At 37.3% G+C, this 26,331-nt stretch overlaps 1 protein-coding gene across 4 annotated transcripts; it reads left to right on the top strand.

Moving 5' to 3' along the window:
- Positions 1 to 1,838: 1,838 nt before the first annotated feature.
- On the top strand, positions 1,839 to 26,331 carry LOC145768706 (inhibitor of apoptosis protein-like). Of its 4 annotated transcripts, none has more exons than XM_082580282.1 (13): positions 1,839 to 1,979; positions 7,700 to 7,789; positions 8,129 to 8,190; positions 11,466 to 11,589; positions 12,119 to 12,231; positions 15,337 to 15,485; positions 16,309 to 16,424; positions 18,335 to 18,520; positions 19,089 to 19,136; positions 19,616 to 20,445; positions 21,762 to 22,113; positions 22,626 to 22,861; positions 23,364 to 26,331. In XM_082580282.1, the coding sequence occupies exons 1-13, from the start codon at positions 1,945 to 1,947 to the stop codon at positions 23,756 to 23,758; spliced, it is 2,736 nt and encodes a 911-aa protein (XP_082436408.1). In that variant the 5' UTR covers positions 1,839 to 1,944; the 3' UTR covers positions 23,759 to 26,331. The 4 variants fall into 4 exon arrangements, with proteins under 4 accessions (XP_082436408.1, XP_082436407.1, XP_082436406.1 ...); XM_082580281.1 differs by having other exon boundaries at positions 11,463 to 11,589; positions 15,340 to 15,485; XM_082580280.1 differs by having other exon boundaries at positions 11,463 to 11,589; positions 23,367 to 26,331.

Here is a 26,331-nt window from a genome sequence, read left to right as displayed (position 1 = left end):
ATTGCAAAGTAGTTTAGATTAGAGGCATAACTTGTGTAATTTTTTGGCTGCACTTAGATCAGTGTTAACTTAGGCCGTTTAAGTCTGAGAATAAATTAAGGTGACTGTCTTTGTTCGTTTAAAACATTATCACATTTTGCCATCCTCCAGCAACATGCCGCCCCTGGATTTAGCAACAAGATCCAATGGGCATCTACACCACTGGTTGCCACTGCTTCAAACTGTGGTTTCCGAATTTCACTGCACTATGGGTGACCGTTTGTATTGTCTGGGCAATGTAGTGTGACTATCAAAAAGCCAAACCACCAACTGCGTGAGAGTGTTTTTATTTAGAGAAGCACTTAATAGCCTACCTGAAGGGCCATTTCATTGGCACCAATTTGCACATTTAAACAACAATAATTAATCTTTTATGCCAAAACTAGTCTGCTTTTTATCTTACCTAAATGCAGACCAACATCAAGCAAAAGTAATTAACTTGATTTTTCTGTAGGCCTGTAGTTTAGGATTTTTTTTTCTTTTATATAAAACTGGATTTGTTATAATTTGAAAAGAGAAATTTAGTGTAGCCTATTTGGATGTTTGATTTGTAAATTTGGTGTGGCTTTACAGAAAAGATTGTTTGTAGCCTACACGCTATCAGGGATATAGCCCAGGCCAGCCTAAGGCCTAGTAGGCTACCGGTAGCTTAGACTAGGCTGGGCTATTTTCATGTCTTGATCATCATTCAAAGCATACTTTTTTGTATTTGGCTTATTACACGATAGCGTATTTTCAGACACACAATTAAATGAAAGTAAACAAATGTATAGCCTATACTTGGTGGTGCAGTAAGCGTATACTGTGCTCTCATCGCAAACAAAATGATCTTAACCCAGCCTAGCAAGCATCTGAAAAAAATCATAATGAGAGATCAACTTTTATTTTGGAAATGTAGTCGAATAAAATTTATTTTTTAATGTCGGAAAACAACAGCAATGATAAAGTTACCAATAGCCTAGTTTACGGGAATAAAACCGACAAAAGGAAACGTCGTCGTTGGTACACATGAGCATTAACGCTCCAGCTGAAATCCAACAGCCCGTCGCATATAAAGCTTTATTTGGCGGCGTAAATAATTGCGAATCTCGTTGAGAGACGATATCGGCATTAACGCTCGAGTTGAAATCCAACAGCCCGCCGCATGTGACGCTTTTTCTGGTGGCGTAAATAATTGCGCATACCGATAAATGAGGGGACAATATTGGTGGGACGATTTCGGCAAGGGACGATATCGGCGCCACCCGTTTGCCTCAGGTGCTTCTTATTTACTCAACGTCTTTTCTTGATACGTCATATGATGCGTCTTTGCCTCGTGTAATTTAAACGCCATGTGATGTGCCTTTCTCCTATGCTATGCCGTTTCATTTTGCATGTCGTTTTTTCAATTCAGTGTTTAGATCAGTTATTCATTTTCAGTGTAGATATGATAAGCAGTTATTTTTTTGTTACTTGATAAGGGCTAACGTGTGTATGGCCAAAAACGTTTGTAGCTTATAGTTTATGTTCAATTTTAATGGATTATGTTAAATGCCGTGTGGTTGCTTGGTTGTAGGCCTATATGTCTATAATATTAACCTACCTACTATAGAATTATATATAATAATAATTTTTTGCCATATCTCAATCTTGTATTCAATTTATGAAAAGCAAGCTTTTAATTACACACTCCATATCCAGCACTGGTACGGTATGTCATATTTATCAACCTGCAGTTACCAATTGTTGTTGATATTGTGACAACTATTGTTATGATTGTTAATGCTGGTAGCATAAGTCTTTTTATTCGACAGGACACAAGAAAGTTTGCCTGGGCTTACGCCTACACCAGTTGTACCTGTAAATATTTTATCTGTATAATTAATTTAATTTTTATGTAAATATTGTCTAGCCTTAGTTTTCGAAATGCAGGCTGTAACTTGTGGAATACCACCCAACCAGTAAGTGCTGCTGCATTGTCATTCAAATTTTGTGTGTAACTCAGCAACTCACACATTTTCTGGCGTGAAAATTTGGTACCCGAACATTTTGCCGAATAGACATTTTTTCGAACTCATTTTGCCGAAAAGACTAATTGCCAAAAAAACTAATTGCCAAAAGGACTAAATGCCGATTGGACAAATTGGTAAAATTATAGAATTCGGCAATTAGTTCTGTTGGCAAAATAAGTTTCGGCAAAATGTCCGCGCACGGAAAATTCATTGCTAAAGCAGGGGTGTGCAACCTTTTATAATGCAAGGACAATTATGCATATCTGGGTTAGACCCAGGGATGGATCCAGCCTCTAATTTTTGGGGGGGTGCTGCTGAAATCTATTTTCATTCAAGGAGGTCCATCAGTGTGGCACTGTCAAAATGTGTCTCTGCTGTATTTGGCATACTGATAAGCATTTATGTTGTTAATACAGATGTTTTGTTTAATATTTATAAAGACCTGAAAACGGAGAAAGTGTGCATGAAAAATCATGTCTTAAAAACAAGCATGAAAAAAAAACACTTATGAGATAACAAAATTCAAAAACGTGATGAAATTTTGGGAAATATTCTAAAGTTTAAAAACATGAGCAGTACAAAACACATGATTATTTCCATTGGTACACATTCCATAATCTACACAGCATCAATTTGTTACAATTCAATGATTCCCAAACTGTGTGCCGCGGCACACTAGTGTGCCACCACATATTTTCGTGTGTGCCGCGAATCTTTTTGGAATTTTGGAAAAGAACTGTAGGCTATAAATATTTAAAATAAGGCATGCAGACATGCATAAGCGACTTAACCCTATCTTAGTACCAGGGCCGGATTAAGGGTGTATGGGGCCCTGGGCTGAGCTGAAAGTGGGGGCCCTTATCAAGTGACATTTTTCGCTAAAAATGAATGGTGGAGTGGGGCTACGACACGGGCCCAGTTGCATGTATCTGTGGCACCGAGCCCCAAACAGCGGACCAGTGGCGTAGCCAGAAAAAATTTTGGGGGGAGCCAAATATTTGATGAATTGAAGAGAACAACAAAGTGTTTGATTTAAAGCCATCGCCACTTGATGTGCAGTGGCGTATCCTGGTGGGTTGAAGCAATAAAAGTGGTAGGGGGGTTAGAGCGTGCCGAAGGCACGCGTATTGTAGGGGGGTCCGGGGGCATGCTCCCCCGGAAAATTTTTGAAAAATTACACTCAATTATGGATTATAGTGCTTTCTGAAAACACTTTTAGACTAATATTTGTATGAAATTTGTTAGCAGATAAACAGCTATTAACTTATTAAAGATAACTCTTACACACGAACGGGCAAAAGCTGCGGCTAAAATTAGAGAACACTAAAAACTCAGCTACACAAAAACTCAATAACTACACAAAAACCCAACAGAGTAAGCCATTCTGAAATTGCTTCCATAAATTAGTTCAAAGAAACGTAAATCGCGTAAATTTTGCGCGATTTACGATTTGCAAAATTTATTGGTGTCTTTCTGTGTGTCTAAAACAAGTCCTTGGGGGTGTTAATAGCCAGATGTCTTGGAAAACGATATAAATTTCTACAAACTTTATCAAATTTTCAACAAAGGACTCAATTTTGGAATCCAAACTTGGAAAATTTGGGGGGGGGCATGGCCCCTTTCGCCCTCCCTGGCTACGCCTATGCAGCGGATCACCTTATTGTTTGCCCTTGGCTTTCAACACGGTGCAGTAGGTGGGACCTGTCAGTGTATAACTCCGTTGCGGAAGAATGTGTCAATCTGTGGTGTATCAACGAACTTTAGAAGACTCGATAGAAGAAGAACTGCATCATATCTAACTGACCATCTTGTATCAGATAATGTCTTCAAAACAGGCAAACCATCTAGGAACTTTCGATGGACTTGCCAACGATGAGTAGACGAGACGAGCCATGAATAAAGACTTTGCAACAATTCAAAAAGCTCAGCGGCAGAACGGCATGTTTCTACAGGACATTTAAGCTGGCGATTAAATTAAATGAATGTGCTGTGCAAGGGACATAATGAGCTACACTACATTTCTCGCGCAGAAGAGCTTAAAGACCGTTAAACTTGCCACTCATATTGGCAGCATTATCATAACTTTGACCCGTAATCCGTACCATTTTCGGATATGAAAGTATCAAATGAATATGTTTTTGTTAAAAAAAAAGAAGAAAAATTGAATAACTGGGGTTGGGCAGGGGTGCTGCAGCACCGCAGCACATTTGGGTGAGCCACCCTTGCTTGTGTGAGATACGAATTAAAGCAGTAATCTCCAGCTGTGCAACTAAAAAAATTAGTAGATTTTTTTCTTTGAGGTGGGGGCCCCCAAAAGTGGGGGCCCTAGGCTTCAGCCCAGTCCGCCCCCCCCCTTAATCCGGCACTGCTTAGTACGATCTGTTTGCGTACGAGTCATTCCATTATAATTCAACAAATTTTGAAGAAATTTTACACCACCATCTCTTAGATTTTCTTTATTTTTACATATTTGGTACATATTTTAGAATAATATTCATAACTGTTGGAATTTTTTTGATACCTTGTGTTGTTATCAAGTTATCGCAATTTAAAATTTTACATTTTTGCCACTAGTGGCGCCATTGTGCATGGGAATATTTTGGGAAAATGCTCTAAAGTCACCATTTCTTGTCCAATTATGATGAACAAAGTGTCTATTCCCATGTTCTCATGGGTGAGGAATTCAATTATGCTATTAAAATATCAAAAAAACAATTGCTTGATATGAAAATCCTCATGTTATTTTTTTAAATTTCCTCAAACTTTAAGGCCCCCCCACTCCCTCATGATTGCATCAATTTTTTTCTGATTGGCTCCATTTTGTAAAGTGATTGTTTATTTACCAAGAAATGAAAAATCTTTCACTGAACTTTTCTCTAAGTGCTTTTATCACATTAACTGTTAGCATACCCATTGCAAGCTAATAATTATATTTAAGCTATTGTGAAGTTGGGGATAACAATTATGACTTCAGAGCCATTATGACTTCACAAAGACATAAAAATGATGTGGTTAACCTCAATTTAAAATAAACAATATCACACCAAATCAGAAAAATCAATTTATTAAGATATAGAGCTTTTGCCACACAAGTGCGGCTTCTTCAGTATAATCTTATTCGAATCGGAAGTATTGAAAATATTCACATAGAATTATATTTGAATAAGATTGAAACGATTGAAAATATTCAAATATAATTCTATTTGAATAAGATAATTTATAATAATAATTTAAAAAAATAACATGAGGATTTTCATATCAAGCAATTGTTTTTTTGATATTTTAATAGCATAATTGAATTCCTCACCCATGAGAACATGGGAATAGACACTTTGTTCATCATAATTGGACAAGAAATGGTGACTTTAGAGCATTTTCCCAAAATATTCCCACGCACAATGGCGCCACTAGTGGCAAAAATGTAAAATTTTAAATTGCGATAGCTTGATAACGACACAAGGTATCAAAAAAATTCCAACAGTTATGAATATTATTCTAAAATATGTACCAAATATGTAAAAATGAAGAAAATCTAAGAGATGGTGGTGTTCACCATTTGTTGAATTATAATGGAATGACTCGTACACGGAAAGTACGTCAAGGGCTATCTTAGCCCGTGCTAATTAATCGCTAATAACGAGAGCTATGAAAATCAAAGCCAAAATATTTTACAAGATAATAGCCATGTGTAGCCTATTGTGCGCATAGAAATTAATTTTTTTCTAACAACTTTATTGAAATAAAGTGTTTGAGATGAAAAAAACGTCAGGAAGTCGGTTTTCATTCTAATTTCCAGAAAATAGCTTCAAAATTTACGTAAGTGTGCCGCGAGCGTTTTATAATTATTTTAGTGTGCCACAAGCTGAAAAAGTTTGGGAACCACTGCGTTACATGCTGATATAAAAGGATGCAACCTAGTTCGTACCCTGAAAAGATCGAGAGAAAAAATTAAAAAAAAACGAAGTCGCTGATCGCAGTTTCCGCAAACAAACAAAAACTCTTAGGATCATTACCGGAAATTTTAAAATGTTTGCAGAAACTCCGATCAACCCTAACCCTTTTAAAATGTTTGCGGAAACTGCAATCAGCGACTTCGGCAAACTCTGAGGATCATTACCAGAAATTTTTAAATGTTTGCGGAAACTGCGATTAGCGACTTCGGCTTTGTTCTATTTTTTTCTCTCGATCTTTTAAGTTTGTTTATTTGCCGATCAGCGACTTCGGCTATTTTTAATTTTTTCTTCTCGATCTTTTCCTAACCCTAACCCTTTTAAAATGTTTGCTGAAACTGCGATCAAGATATCGGCAAACTCTTAGGATCATTACCGGAAATTTTAAAATGTTTGCGGAAAAACGGAAACTGCGATCAGCGACTTCGGCTTTGTGCTATTTTTTTCTCTCGATCTTTTCAGTTTGTTTGTTTGCGAAAACTGCGATCAACGACTTCGGCTTTGTGCTATTTTTTCTCTCAATCTTTTCAGGGGGAAAATTTAAAAAATTTGCGGAAACTGCGATCAGCGACTTCGGCTTTTTTAATTTTTTCTCTCGATCTTTTCAGGGTACAAACTGAGGGTACGAACTAGGTTGCACCCGATCCAGTTGTTGCTGCCAGTTGCTGGAACTGTTTGCCTATTTGTGTGAAAGATGCTGAAAATTTAAATGAATTCAAAGCTCGCTTGAAAACGTTCTATTTCAATGAACGTTATGACTGAATGTACTGTATTAATTATCACCATTGTCATGTACAACGCCCAGGAGCATAGTTTGACTGTGGATGTGGCGCTATATAAATACTGTTATTATTAATTATTATTATTATTAGTAGATCTTAACACCATTACTTTATTAAAATAATAGCAGTTTGACATTTTTTTGGGGGGTGCGCACCCCCCCGCACCCCCCCTTGGATCCATCCTTGGTTAGACCACTAGCCAAACTTGCATTTCTCATAATATGTTTCAAATCAACGTAAATGTTTTCAAAATCGATTTGATGGTAGCTTTAAAGCTGACTTGCATTCCCAGCCATTCTATCCAGATTCATTTTAGTTAAAATCATTGCAAGGAAAGGATCGGCCACCCCCACTTTTGGAAAATAAATCTAATTTAGATGATGAGATGCTGGCAATCTGAATTCCATAAGTCAGTTTTTCAAAAAGTGTATGGCTTCTACCCTCAGATCACAAAATCGTCTGAGCATACAACTGTTGCTTTGCCAAGGCGCTTTGATAAAGTATATACAGCAGGTCTTGGTGAGCAGAGTTAAGATCATGCAAAAACAAGAATTATGTTAGTGTGACTAAAAAGATTGACACATTTACCGGGTTAATATGTTTTAGTTCAGAGCATTTATTACGCCGGCCAGAAACCAAAGCCTGCCTCAGGCTACATATTTTCACTTTGTGGGCTGCTGGTTACACACCCCTATGTTAAAAAAAGCTCTTGACTAGTCTAGTCATACTTACATTTTGCAATCATCATGTCTTTCAACTTTCAGTTATTGTTTCTCATTGTTGTAAATATCTGCATGATCTTGTTGGTAAATTAAAGTATTAATAAAACAGTTCAGAACTAGCACTTCACACATAAAAACTTATTTCCTGCCTACTTTAGAAACAAAATTTATTCAACAATAATATTGAGATTGTTAATCTTATTTTAAATTTGAAGGATTAATGCTTGGAGTAATGACGCTAGAGCTGGTAGAGACTCCTCACTCCATCGCAATGATTGCGTTTCCACCAAAAAAAGTAGAAATATGTAAATTCTTGTTGATTTTTATTCATGTTTTAACATGTGCAAACTTATTTTGTTTAATCTTTTGTTGTATGTTTGTAAAATTTAGACAAAAAGTTCATAAAATACTGGTACAATGGTACAAGTCAAACCACAGCTTTCTTTGGAATCTGCCAACTGCTAATAAAATCAGCTGTTTAATGTGTTAACTGGATGGGTTTTAGAATTGCAGTTAATTTTGCAAGCAGGCATTTGCAAAGTGGTGATGATTGATTTCTTCATATTACTTTAATTTAAGCTATAGGGGTTTCAGATTTGGTTTTGAATTGCTTCTATTAAAACTTTTGCTTACTACGTGTTTAGATGCATAACATTAACGCAGAGTGATGGAAACTTTATTGAAGACTCTACTTCTTCTAACAAAGGTAAAACCATTTCATTTTGCATTGTGGTTACAATGCATGAACTGAAAATTTCTTGAAACTAGAAATAATTCTTAAAACATATTGACATCTGTTGTCTTGTTTGTAATTGAGATGATTGTATCTATGATTTAATAATTTCTGTAACCAGAACCTCACTTATATATAATTAATTGATTTGATTGTAAAATTTGCTGAGGATACATTAACTCAGTAAAGAGTATCCATTAGGATACGCGACGCTGAAAACACTTTTTTTTATTTAAAGAAAAAAGGAATTGCGAAATATAGCAAACAACCTAAAACTCATTTCTCAAAATTTTGGGGAGTGGCCCTCTCTGTAGCGGACGGCGAGTGGTCTGAACATCCGCAGGCGTTACACCCTCTAATGGTCGTTAGAGTCCAAAAGGTCAAATTGCCATATCTCAAGAATTACTTAGCTGGAAGTGTCATGTTGCGATGGTCTCTGGGGCTGACAAAGAAGAAGTGCCAAGTTTTAAAACCCCCTTTTTTAATTAACACTAGTATCCATCCAGTTATCGGGTGTTTACTGTTTACATTAAGTCTATGTTTGCAAATTTTGTATTGCAGTCTCTGCCTTACCTCATATACAGCCTGGGTTTTTTTTTTTCGGTCATTTATCGGTCATTGACCGATTTTTTAGCAATGTCCGAAAAAAATATAGTCAATTCGGTCAAAATGTCCGAAAAAATATACAGTCAATTGACTATATATGACCAAAAACGGAATGGCCCGTTTCGGCGAGTCCGATTCGGCGAGTCCGATTCGACTAGTCCGATTCGGCGAGTTCCCTATTCGGCGAGAGCCTTTTTCGGCGAGTGCCCTATTCGGCGAGTTTTTGAAATTTTTAAAAGGAAATTATCGGGTACCGTAGCCTAATTACAATTGCCGTTTTCACATCGTTTTAACGTCGCTAAACGTTGAAATCGTGCAGAAAGGAATAAAAATAAAATGTTTGAACTATTAAATTTAATACTCGTCATGTCAGTTCAGTTATTTTTATTTTTGACCATCATATCAAAAACAATACACGTCAACATAGCAAAGGTAGAAGCGACAAAACGCGAACGTTAAAACGTGCTTGAATTCGTCATGTCAGTTCAGTTGTTTTTATTTCTGATCATGATATCAAAAACAATTCACGTCAACATAGCAAAGGTGTAGAAAAAGGTAGAAGCGACAAAACGCGAACGTTAAAACGTGCTTGTGACCGAAGTAAGTTATTGAGTTGAAAGAAATTTGGCAAGGTTGCATCACCTTCAGAAAAATTTAAGATATGAAGGAAAAATAAAACCAAGAAAATGTTACAAAAAAAGTAATGTTTATGTCTATAAGTTAGTACTTTTGAATAGTTAAAATCATAGGCGCCTAACTATTTTTTTGGCCGTGGGGGCGAAAGCGTGTTTCATCAGCAGCAACGTAAATTCAGCGAAATGTCACGCAGATGGATGACGTAATTATGTCGTCACACTAGGATTGCTTTTATTGCCACACTCGGAGTTATCGCTACGTTCGACCTGCCGTTAATTATTATAAACAAAGCTCAACCAAAACACATGCTATGCGTCTGCGTTGGCTAGCGGTTGATGGACTGCGACTCTTTAAGCTAAGCACAACATAAAGTTTAGCAACGAACAAGAGACGAAAAGGTTTACTAAAAGGTATACTGTAAATGGAATGAAAATACTAACTTGATCATATGCTTGAAAATATACCTGTTGAAAGCAAAATCATTCATGTTTACATCAATTCAACAGCACGTCACCTTTAATAAATTTAAAAGTTGCTGACATCCGTAAACAGCCCTTGAAAAATAGTTACAGAGAGACGTTTGATTAAGTTTTCGACTTGACATTGCTCCCTTTTCACTACAATATCGCAACTTATGGCTGACTAGCTTTCAAGTTCCAATTCGCTGTAATACGCCCGTTTTCGTGTTGCAGATGAAACAAAAGATGCGCATATTCCCCACCTTTGATCGGGTTTCCATGGCAACGGACGTGTGTGCGCCTTGCAGTTTGCGCGAGTCCGTTGTTGTATTGATTATGCCGCTTGTGCGCAATGCGGTTTGTACCAGCCCTTGTTACGTTGGTTAGTGGTAACCTCGGGCCGAGACTTCAAGTTCATTTTCACAGCAACCGATTCACTGCCGCAACAATTCTCTGCAGAGGTTTCGACTTTCGAAAGCGACAGCGAGACTGTTTGCAAGCGTCTGCAGACGTTAAATCAACGTAAATATGACAGATTTTTTTGTCTGGGGTGGGATTGTAGCATCGCTACTCGTTCTAGTGATTATTTACTGCAAAGCTGTTGCGGTTTGCATTTAGAAATGTTTTCCTGCTGCCGATCGCTAGTTCATCTATTGTTTTGTGTATCAATGCGCATAAAGAGTTGCTCCCACGCGGAAATATGCGTGGGGGCCTGGTCCCCACGGCTTAGGCGCCTATGGTTAATATGATTAGTTTGGATCAACAAATGTGTGACCTACACTCCTACAGCTTAGATTGAAAGGAAATTATCGGGTGGGCTACCGTAGCCTAGTTATCCCGACCAGCAAAAATTTGTTCCAAGAACCCAGTTAGCCTAACAGTTCATTTTTACATTGTAGTAACAGAATGAAAAGGCTAACCAAGTGTGTGGCCTATCGTTTTAACGTCGCTAAACGTTGAAATCGTGTAGAAAAGGGTGCTTTTGCTGACTAGGATACCTTGAAACTGAGAAACATCCAAGCACGTTTTAACGTTCGCGTTTTGTCGCTTCTACCTTTGCTATGTTGACGTGTATTGTTTTTCATATGATGGTCAGAAATAAAAACAACTGAACTGACATGACGAATTTTAATTTAATAGTTCAAACATTTTCTTTTTATTCCTTTCTGCACGATTTCAACATTTAGCGACGTTAAAACGATGTAAAAACGGCAATTATAATTAGGCTACGGTACCCGATAATTTCCTTTCAAAAATTTCAAAAACTTGCCGAATAGGGCACTCGCCGAAAAGGGCTCTCGCCGAATAGGGAACTCGCCGAATCGGACTAGTTGAATCGGACTCGCCGAATAGTAGCAGACCCGACCAAAAATGACTAAAAATGACCGAAATAAATAAAAAATGACCGAATTTTTTCAAGCCATTTCAGACAAATGATCGAAAAGTCTCAGCGAAAAAAAAAACCTAGTATACAGCAATGCAGCAACTGTTATTTTTTATTGCACATTTTTGATGTTATTCTCATAATTGTTTTCCTATCCACAGAAGCATCTAGCAGAGAAACATTTCGCTTAGCTTCATACAACATGTGTCAAGTTGCGGCATCTCCTTACTTATTGGCAATGGCTGGTTTTTATAATATTGGTCCCGGCGATCGCTCTCGCTGCTTTAGGTACGATATCCATGTGCTGTAAAAACATAATAGTTTTGTATAGCATTTTCACACTTGAATCTCGTTGTCTTTTGGCCAGTTTTTAAATATATACGCCGGTGTATTTCTGGATGGGTGAACTGTGCTGAAGCCACTGGGTAGTGCAGTCCATGGACAATCTAAAATCAAACCATCAACTGTTTGCCTGCTTGTTTCGCAATTGGTGTGTACAAACAAATTGGTGTGTACAAACAACGTGCAACAACGTGACTTGGTTGAAGCAGCTTTTTCAGTTACTTTCACACTGGCTCAGTTTTGTTGTGGACTTTTTTTGTAACTGTATATGGCAAAACCATCTGCTAAATTACTACGTTTTTGTAGTCCTTAGTCCTATGTTGTACTATATGGTACATGAATACTGAAAAATCTTTAGCTGTAGCTATTGAAGGATCTGTAGTCTGTACCTGTAGTTATTGAAAAATCTGTAGCTGTCCTAAAAAACATGTGTAAAGATTTCTTGAAATGATATTCAAAATGTTTATTATTGCAGTTGTGGAAATTGTGTTGAATCATGGCAAGTTGCAGACGATGTTAGTTCTCCTTCATGGCACAAGCCAGATTGCAAGCATACGTTTCAAGAAGATTCCGGAAACATAAAACTAAGTTTGTGGAGTCGTTGAACCTGCTTTTGTGAAGATGCATTATGTAGCTGCATAATTTTTTTTGTACTATTTAATTCTAATGGAATGCCCGGTGTTCTTGGTGTGTGCCGTAGAATAGACCCGTAGCTATTCTCTTATTCGCGTTGTTCAGAGTTGTGTTAAACAGTAGCCTACTTTATGAAAAATTATGGGACCAAGTCTTTTAGGCGCTGACAGTTAGGCGCTGGTCTAATAGGCGCGCACACTGTGGCGTCTGGATATTTAGGTGCGGAGCACTGTGGCGCCCATTCATTTAGGTGCTATTCCTAGTAAAGTCTGTAGATTGTATCAGCTTGCCAGAAAATTACATCCTGACTTCGTGAGTGAAGCTGCTTAAACCGGCAATGCTTTTCACACAAAATGTTATATTGAACAGAAAAATATATTGTTGTTTTATTGATTTATTACTGTTTTATTTGTTGTTAGTCCAGGTTTGCGTTGGTGAAAGCTTTATCAATAAATCATTCAAGCTTCCGAACATTATTGAGTTCATTTTTAGTTAACTCTTTCGCGACCACGGACGTATACACACGTCTTGGGATTTTTGCCATGAAGACCAAGGAAGTATCCCCAAGTATCCCTACGTCCAAGGTTGAAAGGTAGCCTATTTCAAGCAAAAAAAAATGTAAATGATGGCAGATAAAAATTTTCTCATGTGCAGAATTGTTTTGGCATTCGATTAAACTACATATATTTTCATATTATTGTATCATGGTTGGGTAGTAAGGGTTATAATGAAGTAGGCTACACTTTTCTGCCAATTTTTAATTTTTTTAGAAGTTAGAAAAAATACCGTGTGGAAAGTTGCTAGTTGTACAATGAATGTTTTAAATTTTATTGCAAAGCTTTGCATCTTCGGATAGCTGAAGATGTATGCTTTCATTTGATGTCAAGATTGTGCGTCTATGTCGATCACATGAGATGTTTTTACGGCGTAAATACAACAGATTTGTGTGAAAAATGTCTGGTACTATTTAGATTAAACGTCTTGACCTCGGTGGTTGCGAAAGAGTCAAATAATAACTACACTAAACATCAGTAAAAAACTATCATACCGTGGCCTATATTGAAGCGGGTGGTTAAAATTTTATTACATGTAAACTAAAACATTACATGTGAACTAATAGGAAAATCTATCTAATAGTTTTTAATGTAGGCTACAGTTTTTCAGGCTATAGCTTAACCGCTTTGGACATCTCAAGTTTGTACACACTATAGCATTAATTAATCAAAGTTGTGCGCTTTTAAACATTTTGAAAGTCATTTAACAAACAAGCACTGGTTCATTATTGACCTAGTCAAGAAAAGCATTTATGTTGAAAAATAGTCTACCTGAATACACTATTACTCAGCGCTGCCACTCAGCATTACTCAGCAACTTCACTCATTGAAGCCATGACCAACCACGCACACGCATTAACAAAACAATTTTTTTTCCTGTTCAATATAATATTTTGTGTGAAAAGCATTGCCCTACGCCCCTACCTGCCAAGCTGATACAATCTACAGACTTTACTAGGAATAGCACCTAAATGACCGGGCGCCACAGTGCTCCGCACCTAAATATCCAGACGCCACAGTGTGCGCGCCTATTAGACCAGCACCTAAAAGACGTGGACCTAAAATTATCACCTCTAACCATAGACTCCTTAAGTAAAGGACTGGAATGTTGCGACATTCATCATCATAATCCATCGTCGGTTTGTTCCCCACTAGTGGGAGTGGCCGATATTGACATTGGGGATGTAACTTGAGTCTGAAGGATTAACTTGAGTTCTGGGCTGAAATGACTTCTAGAGAAGCTAGAAACACAATTTTGGATTCCCTATTAGGGTTTTTGAGGATGGCGAGTTCAACAGTGTTACTTTCAAAACCATCTGTGGTCATTTTCAAGGTCAAAATATTATATTTTAAGGTCAAATTACAGAATTTTGATCATTTTTGCCCATTTTGCGTTTAAATCGTAAAGCAAAACTGTTTGAAAGAAGTCTGTTACGAAATATGCTATTACATCTACATCATATGTATTTCTCAATACTATGGCTATTATCTAAACGAGTCTATGATTACAATATAATACAAAAATTGACAATACATGACAAGATGACATCATAATGGACAATGTTTATCACTAGTTGGAAAGCTTTTCTTGCCTCCTGAGGCATCCCAAAGACGTTTCTTTGTCACTTACATTGAGGACATAAGCTTTCAATAGAATGTTAGCTAAAGTAGTACAAGCATCATTATTATTAGCTAAAGGTGCATCTACAAAATGATACACGAACACACGTACACACGAACAACTCAGCAAAATGAAACCGGCAACGCATTTCAGTCTTGTTATGCTAATTACAGCTATGATTTCAGTAAATTGTTACGTCGCAAAAGCTTGGAACCGCAATGTTTTGCAAGGGCATATAAAATCACCAAAATATTTCCCAAAATAAATAAAAAGAACTTTAAAGAACTTACGCAGTGTAGAGAAAATATCTTACACAATAGATGCAGTAGGTGCACAATATCATATTTCACCACAGACTTCTTTCAAACAGTTTTGCTTTACGATTTAGACCCAAAAATGGGAAACAATGACCAAAATTCTGTAATTTGACTTTCAAATATAATATTTTGACCTTAAAAATGACCTCAGATGGTGTTGAATGTAACACTATTGAACTAGCCATCTTCATTCAAAAACCCTAATATGGAATCCAAGATTGTGTTTCTAGCTTCTCTAGAAGTCATTTTAGCCAGGACTCAAGTTAATCATTCAGACTCAAGTTACAAACCCCGAGCATGGGAGGTTCCAGTCCTTTACTTAAGGAGTCTATGCCTCTAACCAACAAAAAAACATTTGTAGAAGTTTGCTAATAGCTGTACTGGTTCGGTTCTACATGCCATCTTTAAAATTGTACAGTGTTTTTAGTTATTCTTTGCTCTATTGTGGTGCAACCCTACTAAAAGTAATTGTGCGTGGTTAGAATATCTTTGAATTTAAATGGAAAGACATTTCAAAAAGCATGTACCGTATTTGTACATCACCAACCTTTTGTGTTTTGTTATATAGCAGAGCCTTCTAAAAGTGGTTCTCATGTAACTTCTGGTAGCAAGAAAAGATCCAAAATTCTCAACCAGCCATCGGTTTCAAAGCTTCCTACGTCACCTTCCAGCCCAATTCCCAGTTATCCGCATGAACCACTGCCGCCACCAGCACGTGTAAGATCCAGTTATATACTTTAAAGCTCTATCAACTGAAGGGCAGTATAAATGAAGTTATGATCAAGTTTTTCTTTTTGGTAGGGCCAACAGTGCTACCATAGGATGTAAAGTTATGAGGGTCTGAAGTAGATGAGACATCCAATCTTTTATAAACAATGGGTTGTGGGTTGTTACTTTTTGCCGCTATATAAAAACATTTTTGTACAAACAAAATCCAGCAACGCAAACGAATTTAACACATAGAACTGACAAACAAAGGGGTGGATCGGTCGTTTTTCGCACAACATTGTATCGTCATAATGATATTAATAAGATTAGTTTAATCTTGAGAACAAAACATGCCATTTAGAGATGTAATCCTTATTAATCTCAAAAGATTAACTACTCAACCGGAATGTTGCCACATTTGTGAAACTCCATTCAAACCGATTTGGAGAGTGTTGTCTTGTTTTCAAAAGCTTTGGTACACAGTAACACACGATCAGAATACAATCCAGTGTCATGTTTCGATGATTCATTTTCATGATTCATGACCTGTGTGAATGCATAATTGCCAGCGATACAAGTATCTCATTTTTCTTGAATTATGTAACATTCAGAGTTTGTTGTGTTTGCCGTTGCGAGTTACTGTGTAGGATGTTTTGCCAGTGATACTGTTAGAAGCAGGTTCTCTTAAATATGTTTTCAATATTAAACAATTCTTTTTGGCAAGTCGCCAAGTTTTTGCAAATATTTATGATGTCATATTAGTTCGCCAAGTCCATCTCGTACTTTGAAATCGATATGGCGTTCTAAAAGATGCAAATATTAATAACTTCAGCCCACACCGAACACTTCTCACTCCTCGCACACCCCTATCTTGCTTTCAACTGTGTATTATCGTGAACATCAGATGCTGCTTGAAAGTTTATCTCTTGAAAAGGAAGCAGACCGAAGGTATATTTTTGAAGTTTTGACTAAATAACTTAATGGATTGTGATATTTATATACAGTATATTTAACCTGTGGTTACCAAGATAACAATGACCTCTGTTTTGTTTCGATGGTGGTATTTTTGTAAATGTTCAATTTTTTTTAGGTTGTGAATAGTTTTGATAAGGTAAACAGGAAGGTAGGAGGAACCTGGGGTTTTTTTTCGGTCATTTATCGGTCATTGACCGATTTTTTAGCAAAATGTCCGGAAAAAATATAGTCGATTCGGTCAAAACGTCCGAAAAATTAGATAGTCAATTCGGTCAAAATATCCAAAAAAAATACATGTTGTATATATCAGCTCCTTGAAAGGAAACATTTTCATCAGAAACAATAACCAAAATAAATTAAAAATGACCGAATTTTTTCAAGTCATGTCGGACAAATGACCGAAAAATCTCAGCAAAAAAAAACACCAGGGAACCCATTCTATGCATCCATTTTCTTGGAAGTCGTTAGTAAATTAAGGAACTGTCATAGGCGTCATTTCAAGCCTTTCTGTTCTTGGTCTTATAGCCCAGTGATTCTCAACCTTTTTTGGCCCATGGACCATGTTTAAAAAAAAAAATATCAGATGGACCACTTTGTTATGTTGACGACTCATGAACGCCACTAGTCGAAACTGTATTGCACGTAGGTCAAAAAACTCAAGGGCGTATTCAATCTTAGTCCTTAATAAAATAAAACGTAGCCTAATTAACTAATTAAGCAAACCCTCTTAATTTTCACACTCAACCTTAACTACTTGAATACACATAATTTTAATTTCAAATTTTATTCTAACAAAACACCATGCACATATTGTTTCAATAAAATGGTAATGTCTCAGTTGTCAGCTTTGCTTTCTCAGCAACAAACAGTAAACTCTGACAACTAAAACAACATGCTTCTGACATTTTGTTAATTTGAAAGCACTGCAGAATACAGTAGTTAATTTAGCGTTAGAAAAAATATAACATGTGACATTCATAAAATAATTTAATTAATATTCAGTGAAACAGCGACTAGCTCTACTCTCCCTAAAGGAACTTTGTACCATGAAGAAGCGCAATCTTCTTGCACCGACAACACCACAACAATTACAGCAACATATGATTTATTGATTAGGCCTGCCAGCTCTTCACGTAAGCCTTGAACAGTTCAATAGCCTACTCGTCAACTAGTAAAATAAGTTCAAAAACTGCTGAGCTTATGCTTATCTAGCACTTCCAGAAAAATTGAACAAAAATCATGAAATAAACATGATTATTACATCATACATGCTACATAATTTTCTTACACATGTTATGTATGCAGTCCTTACATAATTTACTGTAGTAGATGATACAATTTTGAAGAAAGTTTTATAAAGGATTTATAGAACTCTCTGTGGACCAACAGAAATTCCTGGTGGACCACCAGTGGTCCACCTGGACCACGTTGAGAATCACTGCTTTAAAAGCCTTTAGCCTACGCTCAGACTGCTCTTGTTGCATGGCCGAGTGGTGAAAGCGCTGACGCGACGTTTCGAAGAACGTTGGTTCGAAATCTACTGAGTGCACACTGCTGTGTCTTTGCAAAAAATACTTAATAACATACCTGAAGATGAACAAGAACGCGGTTTATCTGCTTTTTAGTTCACTTTATCTTAACCTAGATATGACGAAAAGTACGATATTATGGAGCGAGTTTATGCAGTTAATTCAGTTAATTTTCAATTATTAGCTTTGATAACTATTTTTTGTTAAGCGTGACAGACTCAGATGTGTGATATCTTGGAACATTGGAACAACCGTCTGATGCCCGTGCACAAACATCCTATGCTTTACTACACAATCTAGATATCCACTTTGCATTGTCTTTTCTCCGAATTTTAAATCTTTTTTTTTACTTAGAAAAAGTTTCTCAGTGAATTGGCCAATTCATCTTGCTTCTCTGGTGAACGATTTGAGTCATTCCGGGTTTTTCTTCCTCGGAAATCACGATCGGACACAATGCTTCTCCTGCGGAGCTGTCCTCAAAAGTTGGCTGCCATCAGACAATATTGCAGCTGTACACGCTCAACGCTTTCCGGAATGCAGGTATAAATTTTGAAATTCAAAGAACGTTTAGGTCACAGAAACGTTTGGTATATATTCTTTGGTTACATATTTTTGTTCATCAATAAATAAACGTAACTCAGCAACAACACGACATTTAACATTTAAAGTAATTGACAAGGGTTAGATGTATAGCCGAAAACGTTTGCTATTTTTATTTCATCATGTTAACTATCTTTTTGTTGCTGAGCTTTGTCTGTTTACGGTTGAAAAGCGGAATTTCTCTACCCAAATTGTAGAGGATGGTTTGCTGAAAATTCTACAGCAGTATGTTTGAAGTTTTGGGTGTCATTGACACTAAATCTAATTTCATTATTTAAACCTGAACGTATTCGTGTGTATTTTTTTATGATGGTAGGTAAACTGTTTTTAAGTGTTATGCCAAGACACAGCCACATGCTCTTGAGCGGTGTCGAACCGGCGTCCATTCGATTGCCGTTCCAGGGCTCTCACCACTCGGCTATGCAGCCGACAATTGTTTACAATGAAACCAATGCACAGATTTGTGTATTTTGTATCAAACTGAAATGGATGTTTGTTTTTGTGACAGAATGGTTCTGCATGTAGAGCCACGGAACATACCTTTGCCGAGAGTTCAGTAAGTATGTTTAGGGAGCTGCTAACGGTTTCAAAAGAATGTAGGTAAAAATCCATACGGAAAAAAACCTGACTGGAAAATATCCGCGTAGAAAATATCGCCACTCTCGAAAAATATCTACCTTGATAGTTGGCCACAGCATTTGAACGATATTTTCCGTATGGATTTTACCGATGACCTTTTTAAAACACCTGTAAAATAACGTAAGCACAGCTGTCATCACATAAATTGTCGTTTGGACAACAGTCCACTTGGAAACAGTAAACCGGTGTATAACAAAAAAGTGTATACTTACTTAATATTTGTGTGAAATTGTTTCTGTACTCGAGATAGATATTTTCGTAATACTAACACTGAATATTTAGTTTTGTGTTTTTGTATTTACCGCTATAGGTTAGTTATCCCTCTTAGACTGGTTTCATTGCTTGCCTTGTACGGTGTTTTTCGATTAAAAAATGTCATTTTTGATGTATTATCAGAGGATATTACTTCGACCCCGAAAATGTTCATCATTGGGATGTTCCAGCTGGACTGAATGAAAATCCACTTCATCCCCCAGTGGCATCTTCCTTGCACTCTCTTTCTCCATCTACTTCCACCATGCGTTCTCTTCCTCGGTCAGGACCTTACCATGTACCATCCGCGCATATGGAAGAAGCGATTGATCGAAGTGCCGTTAGATATCCACCTGTTTCTTATTCAAATCCAAGCTCTGAAGTTGCACACTCGTCAACGTCTTCACAAGCTGCTTTGTATCGTCATCCTGATGGAAACTTAGAAGTTAGCCGAAGCTACGGTAGCCCCAGTCATGTACTACCGCGCAGCTTGCCATCTAGCAATGCACGTCCTCTTCAACCTAACTTGCCTTCAGCCAGATTCCCACCTGCTAGTTACGGAAATTCCAGCATCGCTCAGCCTTCTGAAACGGTGGTCATGCAGCCGGTGCAAAGCCAATTCGAAGTGGTTCAAACTGGTCCGAGCGGGTCCGAACTGGTTGCATCATATCCGCCGGCGGAAACTAGTCACCCAGCAATTCCTTCAACGTCTTCGAACCTACTTGATGAGTTGGATCCTTACTCTGCCTCTCGCCGCCCACCAATTCGGCTACCGCAGTCAGAACTCGACGTCGGTGAATACTTGGAAGATGATGTGAAAAACATTCTGCAGTATACCTATCCTTGTGAGCAACCAAAGAACCCCTCTATGGTTTATTTTGGCCAGCGGCTAAGTTCTTTTCGAGCCCCTTGGCCTGAAAATGACAGTCTAAGCACCGTCACTCAAACAGCGGAAGCCGGCTTCTATTATCTTGGTACGGTTAATCTACATAACTTTACGTAATGTGTTCCATTACTAGTTTGGTAATTGTTATTTATTTTCCATAGACACAATGGAAGATCGCGTAAAACTGTGTTGCTTTTTGTTTCTTAAGGCACCTGCAGCTAATAAGGCCCGCTAATTTTCAAACCTCAATATTTTTCTAAATACTGCGTAACTTTGAACGAAACTTGGAATGAGGATACTTTGGATCTATCTAAACAACATATCTATGAAACAAGTTTCTAAGTAAAAGGGGTTGTAAAATATTAAAAAAATAAAAAAAAATCTCAAGCGGGCCTTATTAGATGCACGTGCTGTGAATAAGGCCCGGTTTGAATTAGCACCAAAAGTGATGGCAAAGGTGTATTTTCACTATAACAACACCACAAAACAAATTCTAATCGACAACACAGGCACATAACTAATAATTAAATACACAAAGACAACTATTCCCGCCCCATGCTCCATTTTTCAAAAAGCGACATGGTGTTTTTAGATATGATAGGGATGATAAAGTATTTTGATTCTGAAATTATGATATTTCCATTGCAATAACAAATTGGATTAATGGTGTAACAAGAATTGTTTAGGTCACTCAAGTCTTCAACCCTCACTTTCTTAACCAGGGGTGCACAACGTTACCCCAGGGGCCCATGGGTCTCATTACCAAAATTAGCCTAGTCTGATCATCATTATCAGTCTTGCTTTAATTAGAAGAAAAGTTCCAATTTATTGGTTTTACTGCATCAGCATGCACATATCTTTCACATAAAATGCAAAAAAAACGGAAGTCAAAGCGGTTTGTTAACTGCAGAACAGTCTAAAATATGTGAAAATTAATAAAACCACTCAATTTCAGTCCCCCCAAACTTCAACTTTCCGTAACTCAAAAAGTTCTCAACTTTAGGCTGTGAAACTTTACCAGTTAGTCTCAATTCACCATAGCAGCAATCAGGGCTTCCAATTTTGTTTAAAAGATTTGTAACAACGGAGATCCAGGGGTGGCCCTTATTAGCTGCAGATGCCTTACGTTATATATATATATATGAGATTAAAGACATAATTTCATGCACCTTCATTGAGTCAGAAAATTATTTTTGTTTTTTTCATTGATTAATAGCTGCAAACGTTGAATCAATGTCATATAAACGTATTTTTCAAGCTAGTCAGTACAATTAAAAACAATTCAAGTATCAAACTGAATTTCCTCACATTGCAAAAGCATAATTTTTTTCACGAAGTTTGACTTGTAGATATACCAAAGAGTCAAAGAAACTACACCACACTCATTTCATGTGTATTTTACAGGGCTGCTGGATCATGTATGCTGTTGGTATTGTGGCACAAAAGCGGAAAACTGGGCACATAAGACCACTGCATGGGAAATTCATGCTCGTTTGTTTCCTACTTGTCAGTATTTGCTAAGGAATCGGGGACCTGACTTTGTTGAAGCTGTTTTATCACAAGTGACTGGGGAAAGTCGATCAGCAAACGAAACAATATCATCGCACGTTGCTGGACAAGAACCTTCCTCCGGCGCTGTGGTCTCTTTTCCCGGGGGACGGGAAGAGGCTAGCTTTCGCATGGTTGAAAGCGGCCCCGATCGGCTACCTACACCTCCACTTCCACTCAGTGCGGAAGAAGAAGCCGAAGAAAGAAAGTATGAATGAGTATTTATGCATGCTGTGACGTATTCCGCCGTATATAGGCTAATTGTATGGATTTGAGGAGTATCCAGTTAAGTGTTTGAATAACTAGGCTTACACCGGTTGGTTGAAGATTTTGTCAAAGTGGACGGGAAGGTAACGAAGCCGATCTTTGTGTCCACCTGTCCGTCAAGCAAGACAGTGTCCTGCCAAAGACACAGCCGTGTTTTTGAATGGTTTCGAACTGATATCCTTTTCATCATTGTAGGATACTCTCACTACTCGACCACGCAGTTGTGTATTCTTCAACGGATTGATCAACTGTGACCTTCCTTTTGAACTACCTCCATTTTGTTCTGTCGTTTGTTTTTAGTAATAATTCTGTTGTGTATTACAAAATCGATTTATAGAGAGAAGTTTGGTAGCCATTTTTATAGCATCTTTATCATTAAATGCAATGCCGAAACATGAAGTATATGGTTTTAGTACAATGTAAATCTTTAAAAAGATTTCATTAACATTCCAGGCAGGAATTTCGTACAAGCATGACTTCTCATGTAGTTCGCGACGCCCTAGCAATGGGATTCTCCAGACAACATATTCGAAAAGTTGTCAAGAAGCAGATCGAGAGGTGGTCGTGTAACTTCCAAACCACCGAGGCATTAATTGATGCATTGGAGGATTTCCCTCCAGATCTGATCGACCTGGACTCATCTGATGAGGAAGAGGAGACTCCACCGCCTCCCAGACGCTCCAACCAAGGTTTGGATTTTTACTCTCATTAACAAGACAAATGTTTCTTAGGGATTAGTAGCTTCATTTGGAGCTTAAAATCTTAAGTAAAATTGAAGAGCTGGACACACAGAGAGGCCAGAACACAAAAAATACAGAAATTATAAGCAACCGTAGTAAAACATTATACACCTTTGATATTGGTTGAATGAGTTGATTTTCACGTTTTTAAAACGTTTCTATTTTGGATTGGCAACAAATTGTGGACTACATCGCCTTTCTTGTCGCGAGCGTTTATTTCCATAGACCGCACGGTCCGAATCTTATACCGTTGTGATTTTCCAACGATTTTTAATGTTATTTAAACTTACAAGTGAAAATGTTCTTAATCCAGTAACCATGCTGATAGTTAGTCTCAGTTACCTCAACTAGCTAGTTTAGCAAACGCCGCGTTTTTAGTATAATAGCAACGTTGGAACCAGTAATTAAGGTTCACCTCGTGATTTAGGAATGTCATGTGTTCTTTTATCAGCAGGTCTCTCGTTCCGAGATCTGGATGAAACGGCTGAATTGTACAGAGGCAGTGAAAGCAACATTTCTAACCCTACCGAGGACATCGAGGGTGAAATTAATCCAAGCATCCCCGAAGAATCACCCAGGCGATCGCAAGGGCAATCCATGAGGAGGCAACCAATACAGAGTCAGGCCCCAAGCCATTCGAGAATGGGTGATGTCCACGAGATACGATCGAAACTTCTAGAATTAAGAAATGAGAAGAGATGCAAAGTATGCTTGGACAGAGAGGGATGTATGCTCTTTACTCCCTGCGGTCACATATGCGCTTGCGAAGAATGTACTCGGTCACTTCGTCATTGTCCGATCTGCAGAACACAGATAAGGCAAGCGATTAGGACTTATACTCCATGACAACTGCGATTTTTACTTTGTTTTTTATATTGTAACAATGATAATCGGCTATACGTTTGTTGCTTTCAAAACTGATCGATTTTTGTCGCATGTAGTCTTATAATTTGTAAGCAGGAATCCTTACTAACTTTACCAAGATTTACTGTGTGACTGTTTAAAAATGAATTTACTCAAAGTTAAGTTATACACTGTTGCTGATTGCATTCATCATCATTTGAATCGAAAAACACAGTTATCACCAAAATAAAGGAAATATATCGTTGATACATGACAAATTCATATCACATGAAAGACATATTCATTTTTAGTTGTCCTAAGTTTTGGGAAACTTCCCGCAGTATGCTCAATTTCCATTCTGACACTTGCTAGGTTGCCAGATGTTTTTAGAATTTCCAGCCCAACTGCCACCGAAAAGTAGCCCAATCACAAGTGATGAAACAAGTCCAAAATTTGATGAACAAAACCAAATTTTTAAAAAGCGGACTGCTAAAATTTTCCCGGAACTTCAAAACCGAACTAGCCCAATTCCGTGGGAAAACCGCGGAACTGGCAACCCTGTTCTAATGACATCGTTGATTGGCCTACTTCCTTGTATCATTAAGAAATGTATTGTCGCGCACTGAAGCCACTTCAGCACTGGACCACTTCCTTCATCAATTTGAATGCTCGGTCGTTGTAAGCACAGCAAGGTCCCACAGTAGAGCTGTCATAACTTTCCCAAAAAGAAAATCACAGTCATACAATAGTGCCTTGTTCAGCCGCAACTTTTACAAGTCTACATGCTCAATATCCGCAACTACAAACTACAGATCAAGGAAGTAAATGCCATCGAAATTGATCACAATTTTTTTTATTGCAAAATCTTATTTGTTCACTAATACGAGGAGTCTTTTTTCTTATAGTTGATTTGTGTTTTCCGCATGTTGATTACCGGTTGTGGCACAATGTGTACTTTGTTCAGATTTCAAAGTTTACGTCACCACTGTTTGAATCGCTGCAAAAAGTTACATCCTTTTGGATACTTTGACACCTTGTACAACAACTTTTTATTATAGATGCCCAGTTTAACAAGCTTTCTGGTAAAATGTGATGATTATATGTTTTCGGTTTGTACTATGTCGACATTATTAAGTGTGGTAGATCGATTGCTTGTAAACGTGTTGTTTAAACGTTTAATTCTTGCTTAGAGAAGCTAATTTGTGTCATCACAATTAACATTTATCGAAGTTTGAATGAGATATACTAGATCGTTAAGTAAATCTTTATGACTTACCCTTAAAGCTTGTTAGCTTTTATAAATGTACTCTTCGTATCTTCGTAGTCTATCGAATATATCGTAGTCTTCGTAGTCTATCGTGTATAATATACCGTAGTCTTCGTATCTACAATAATATGCTTGGGAGGCGAGCGAAAAATCTTAAAGCCTAATAACCTGCTGCTGCCTGTCTTGTACTGTCTTGGGATCATCAGCAGTGTTCCCTCTAAGATGCGCAGTAACAATGAGTCATTTGCGTATCGACATTTTATTCTTGCGCACTTGCAACGTTATGACTTAGGTTAAAAGAAAATTTATTCACCACTCTGCAAACGCAACTTTAAAATCTTAATGCGCGCAAAAACTATTTTGAGCATTGTAAAATTTTCTTAGAGGGAACACTTCTCGACAGTAAAAATCCGACAGTCACGCCTACGCAGGTTTGATTTGATTAAAATTACATTTCAAATGAAGATCTGTGCATGAGGCGTAGCAATGTTGTGGCAAAGCTTTCTGTTGGTTGGACTGAGAATTTTTCTTTTCAAGTTTTGTGCCACTAAATTTTTTCTTATTGTATTTCAAAATTTGTTCAGGAATTCAAGTAAGATGATGGTTCATCATATTTATTGCAAACGTTTGATTTATTTATTTCGAATTTATTTTATAAACTACCCAAACTTTAACAGCTTTGTCTGTAAAAGATTGCTTCATTTTCCAATTCATTTTTTTGCTACTCAAGCCTGCAATGCACTCTTCTCTTACAGATGTTGAATCAATGCTTTTAGACTCTGGTGTTGTTTTAAGAATTTTGGAAATAAAACTAAATTCATTGTTTTCAAAGGATCTTTCCTCAAATAGCCTTAAAGTGCTGAAAATACAGAAGTATTTATTTTTAGGTAGCGTTTTCTAACTTGTAGCATTGTTAACCATTTCAGGTATCACAGTATGTTGCTCAACCTGGCAGTGATTTACATTTTTCGTAATAAACTTTGACTAAATGACCAAAAACTCACGAGCTTCAAAGAGTCAATTTATTATGATAATTGATGATATTGATATTTATTATGATAATTGCTGTTGTAACTACAAAATGCAATATATTGACTCGTAATTTTATTTGGGTTTGATAAAAAATTTGTCGTTCAATGAATCTACAATCTACATACATGCAAATAGTCTGGATAAAAATGTTCATAAAGCGACCAATATACAGTAAGGTAAAGTTTTCTTGGCGCCAGGGCTGCCAGAACACATTGAGTCCTTTCTTTAGAAATAAAATTTTAAATCGCTACTCCGATAAATTTTATTTCAGCGGAAA

Source organism: Aplidium turbinatum, chromosome 4 (genome assembly GCF_918807975.1).
Source record: "Aplidium turbinatum chromosome 4, kaAplTurb1.1, whole genome shotgun sequence".
Lineage (NCBI taxonomy): Eukaryota > Metazoa > Chordata > Ascidiacea > Aplousobranchia > Polyclinidae > Aplidium > Aplidium turbinatum.
The sequence above is the reverse complement of the archived record's forward strand: the minus strand, read 5'-3'. Positions and strand labels throughout refer to the sequence as shown.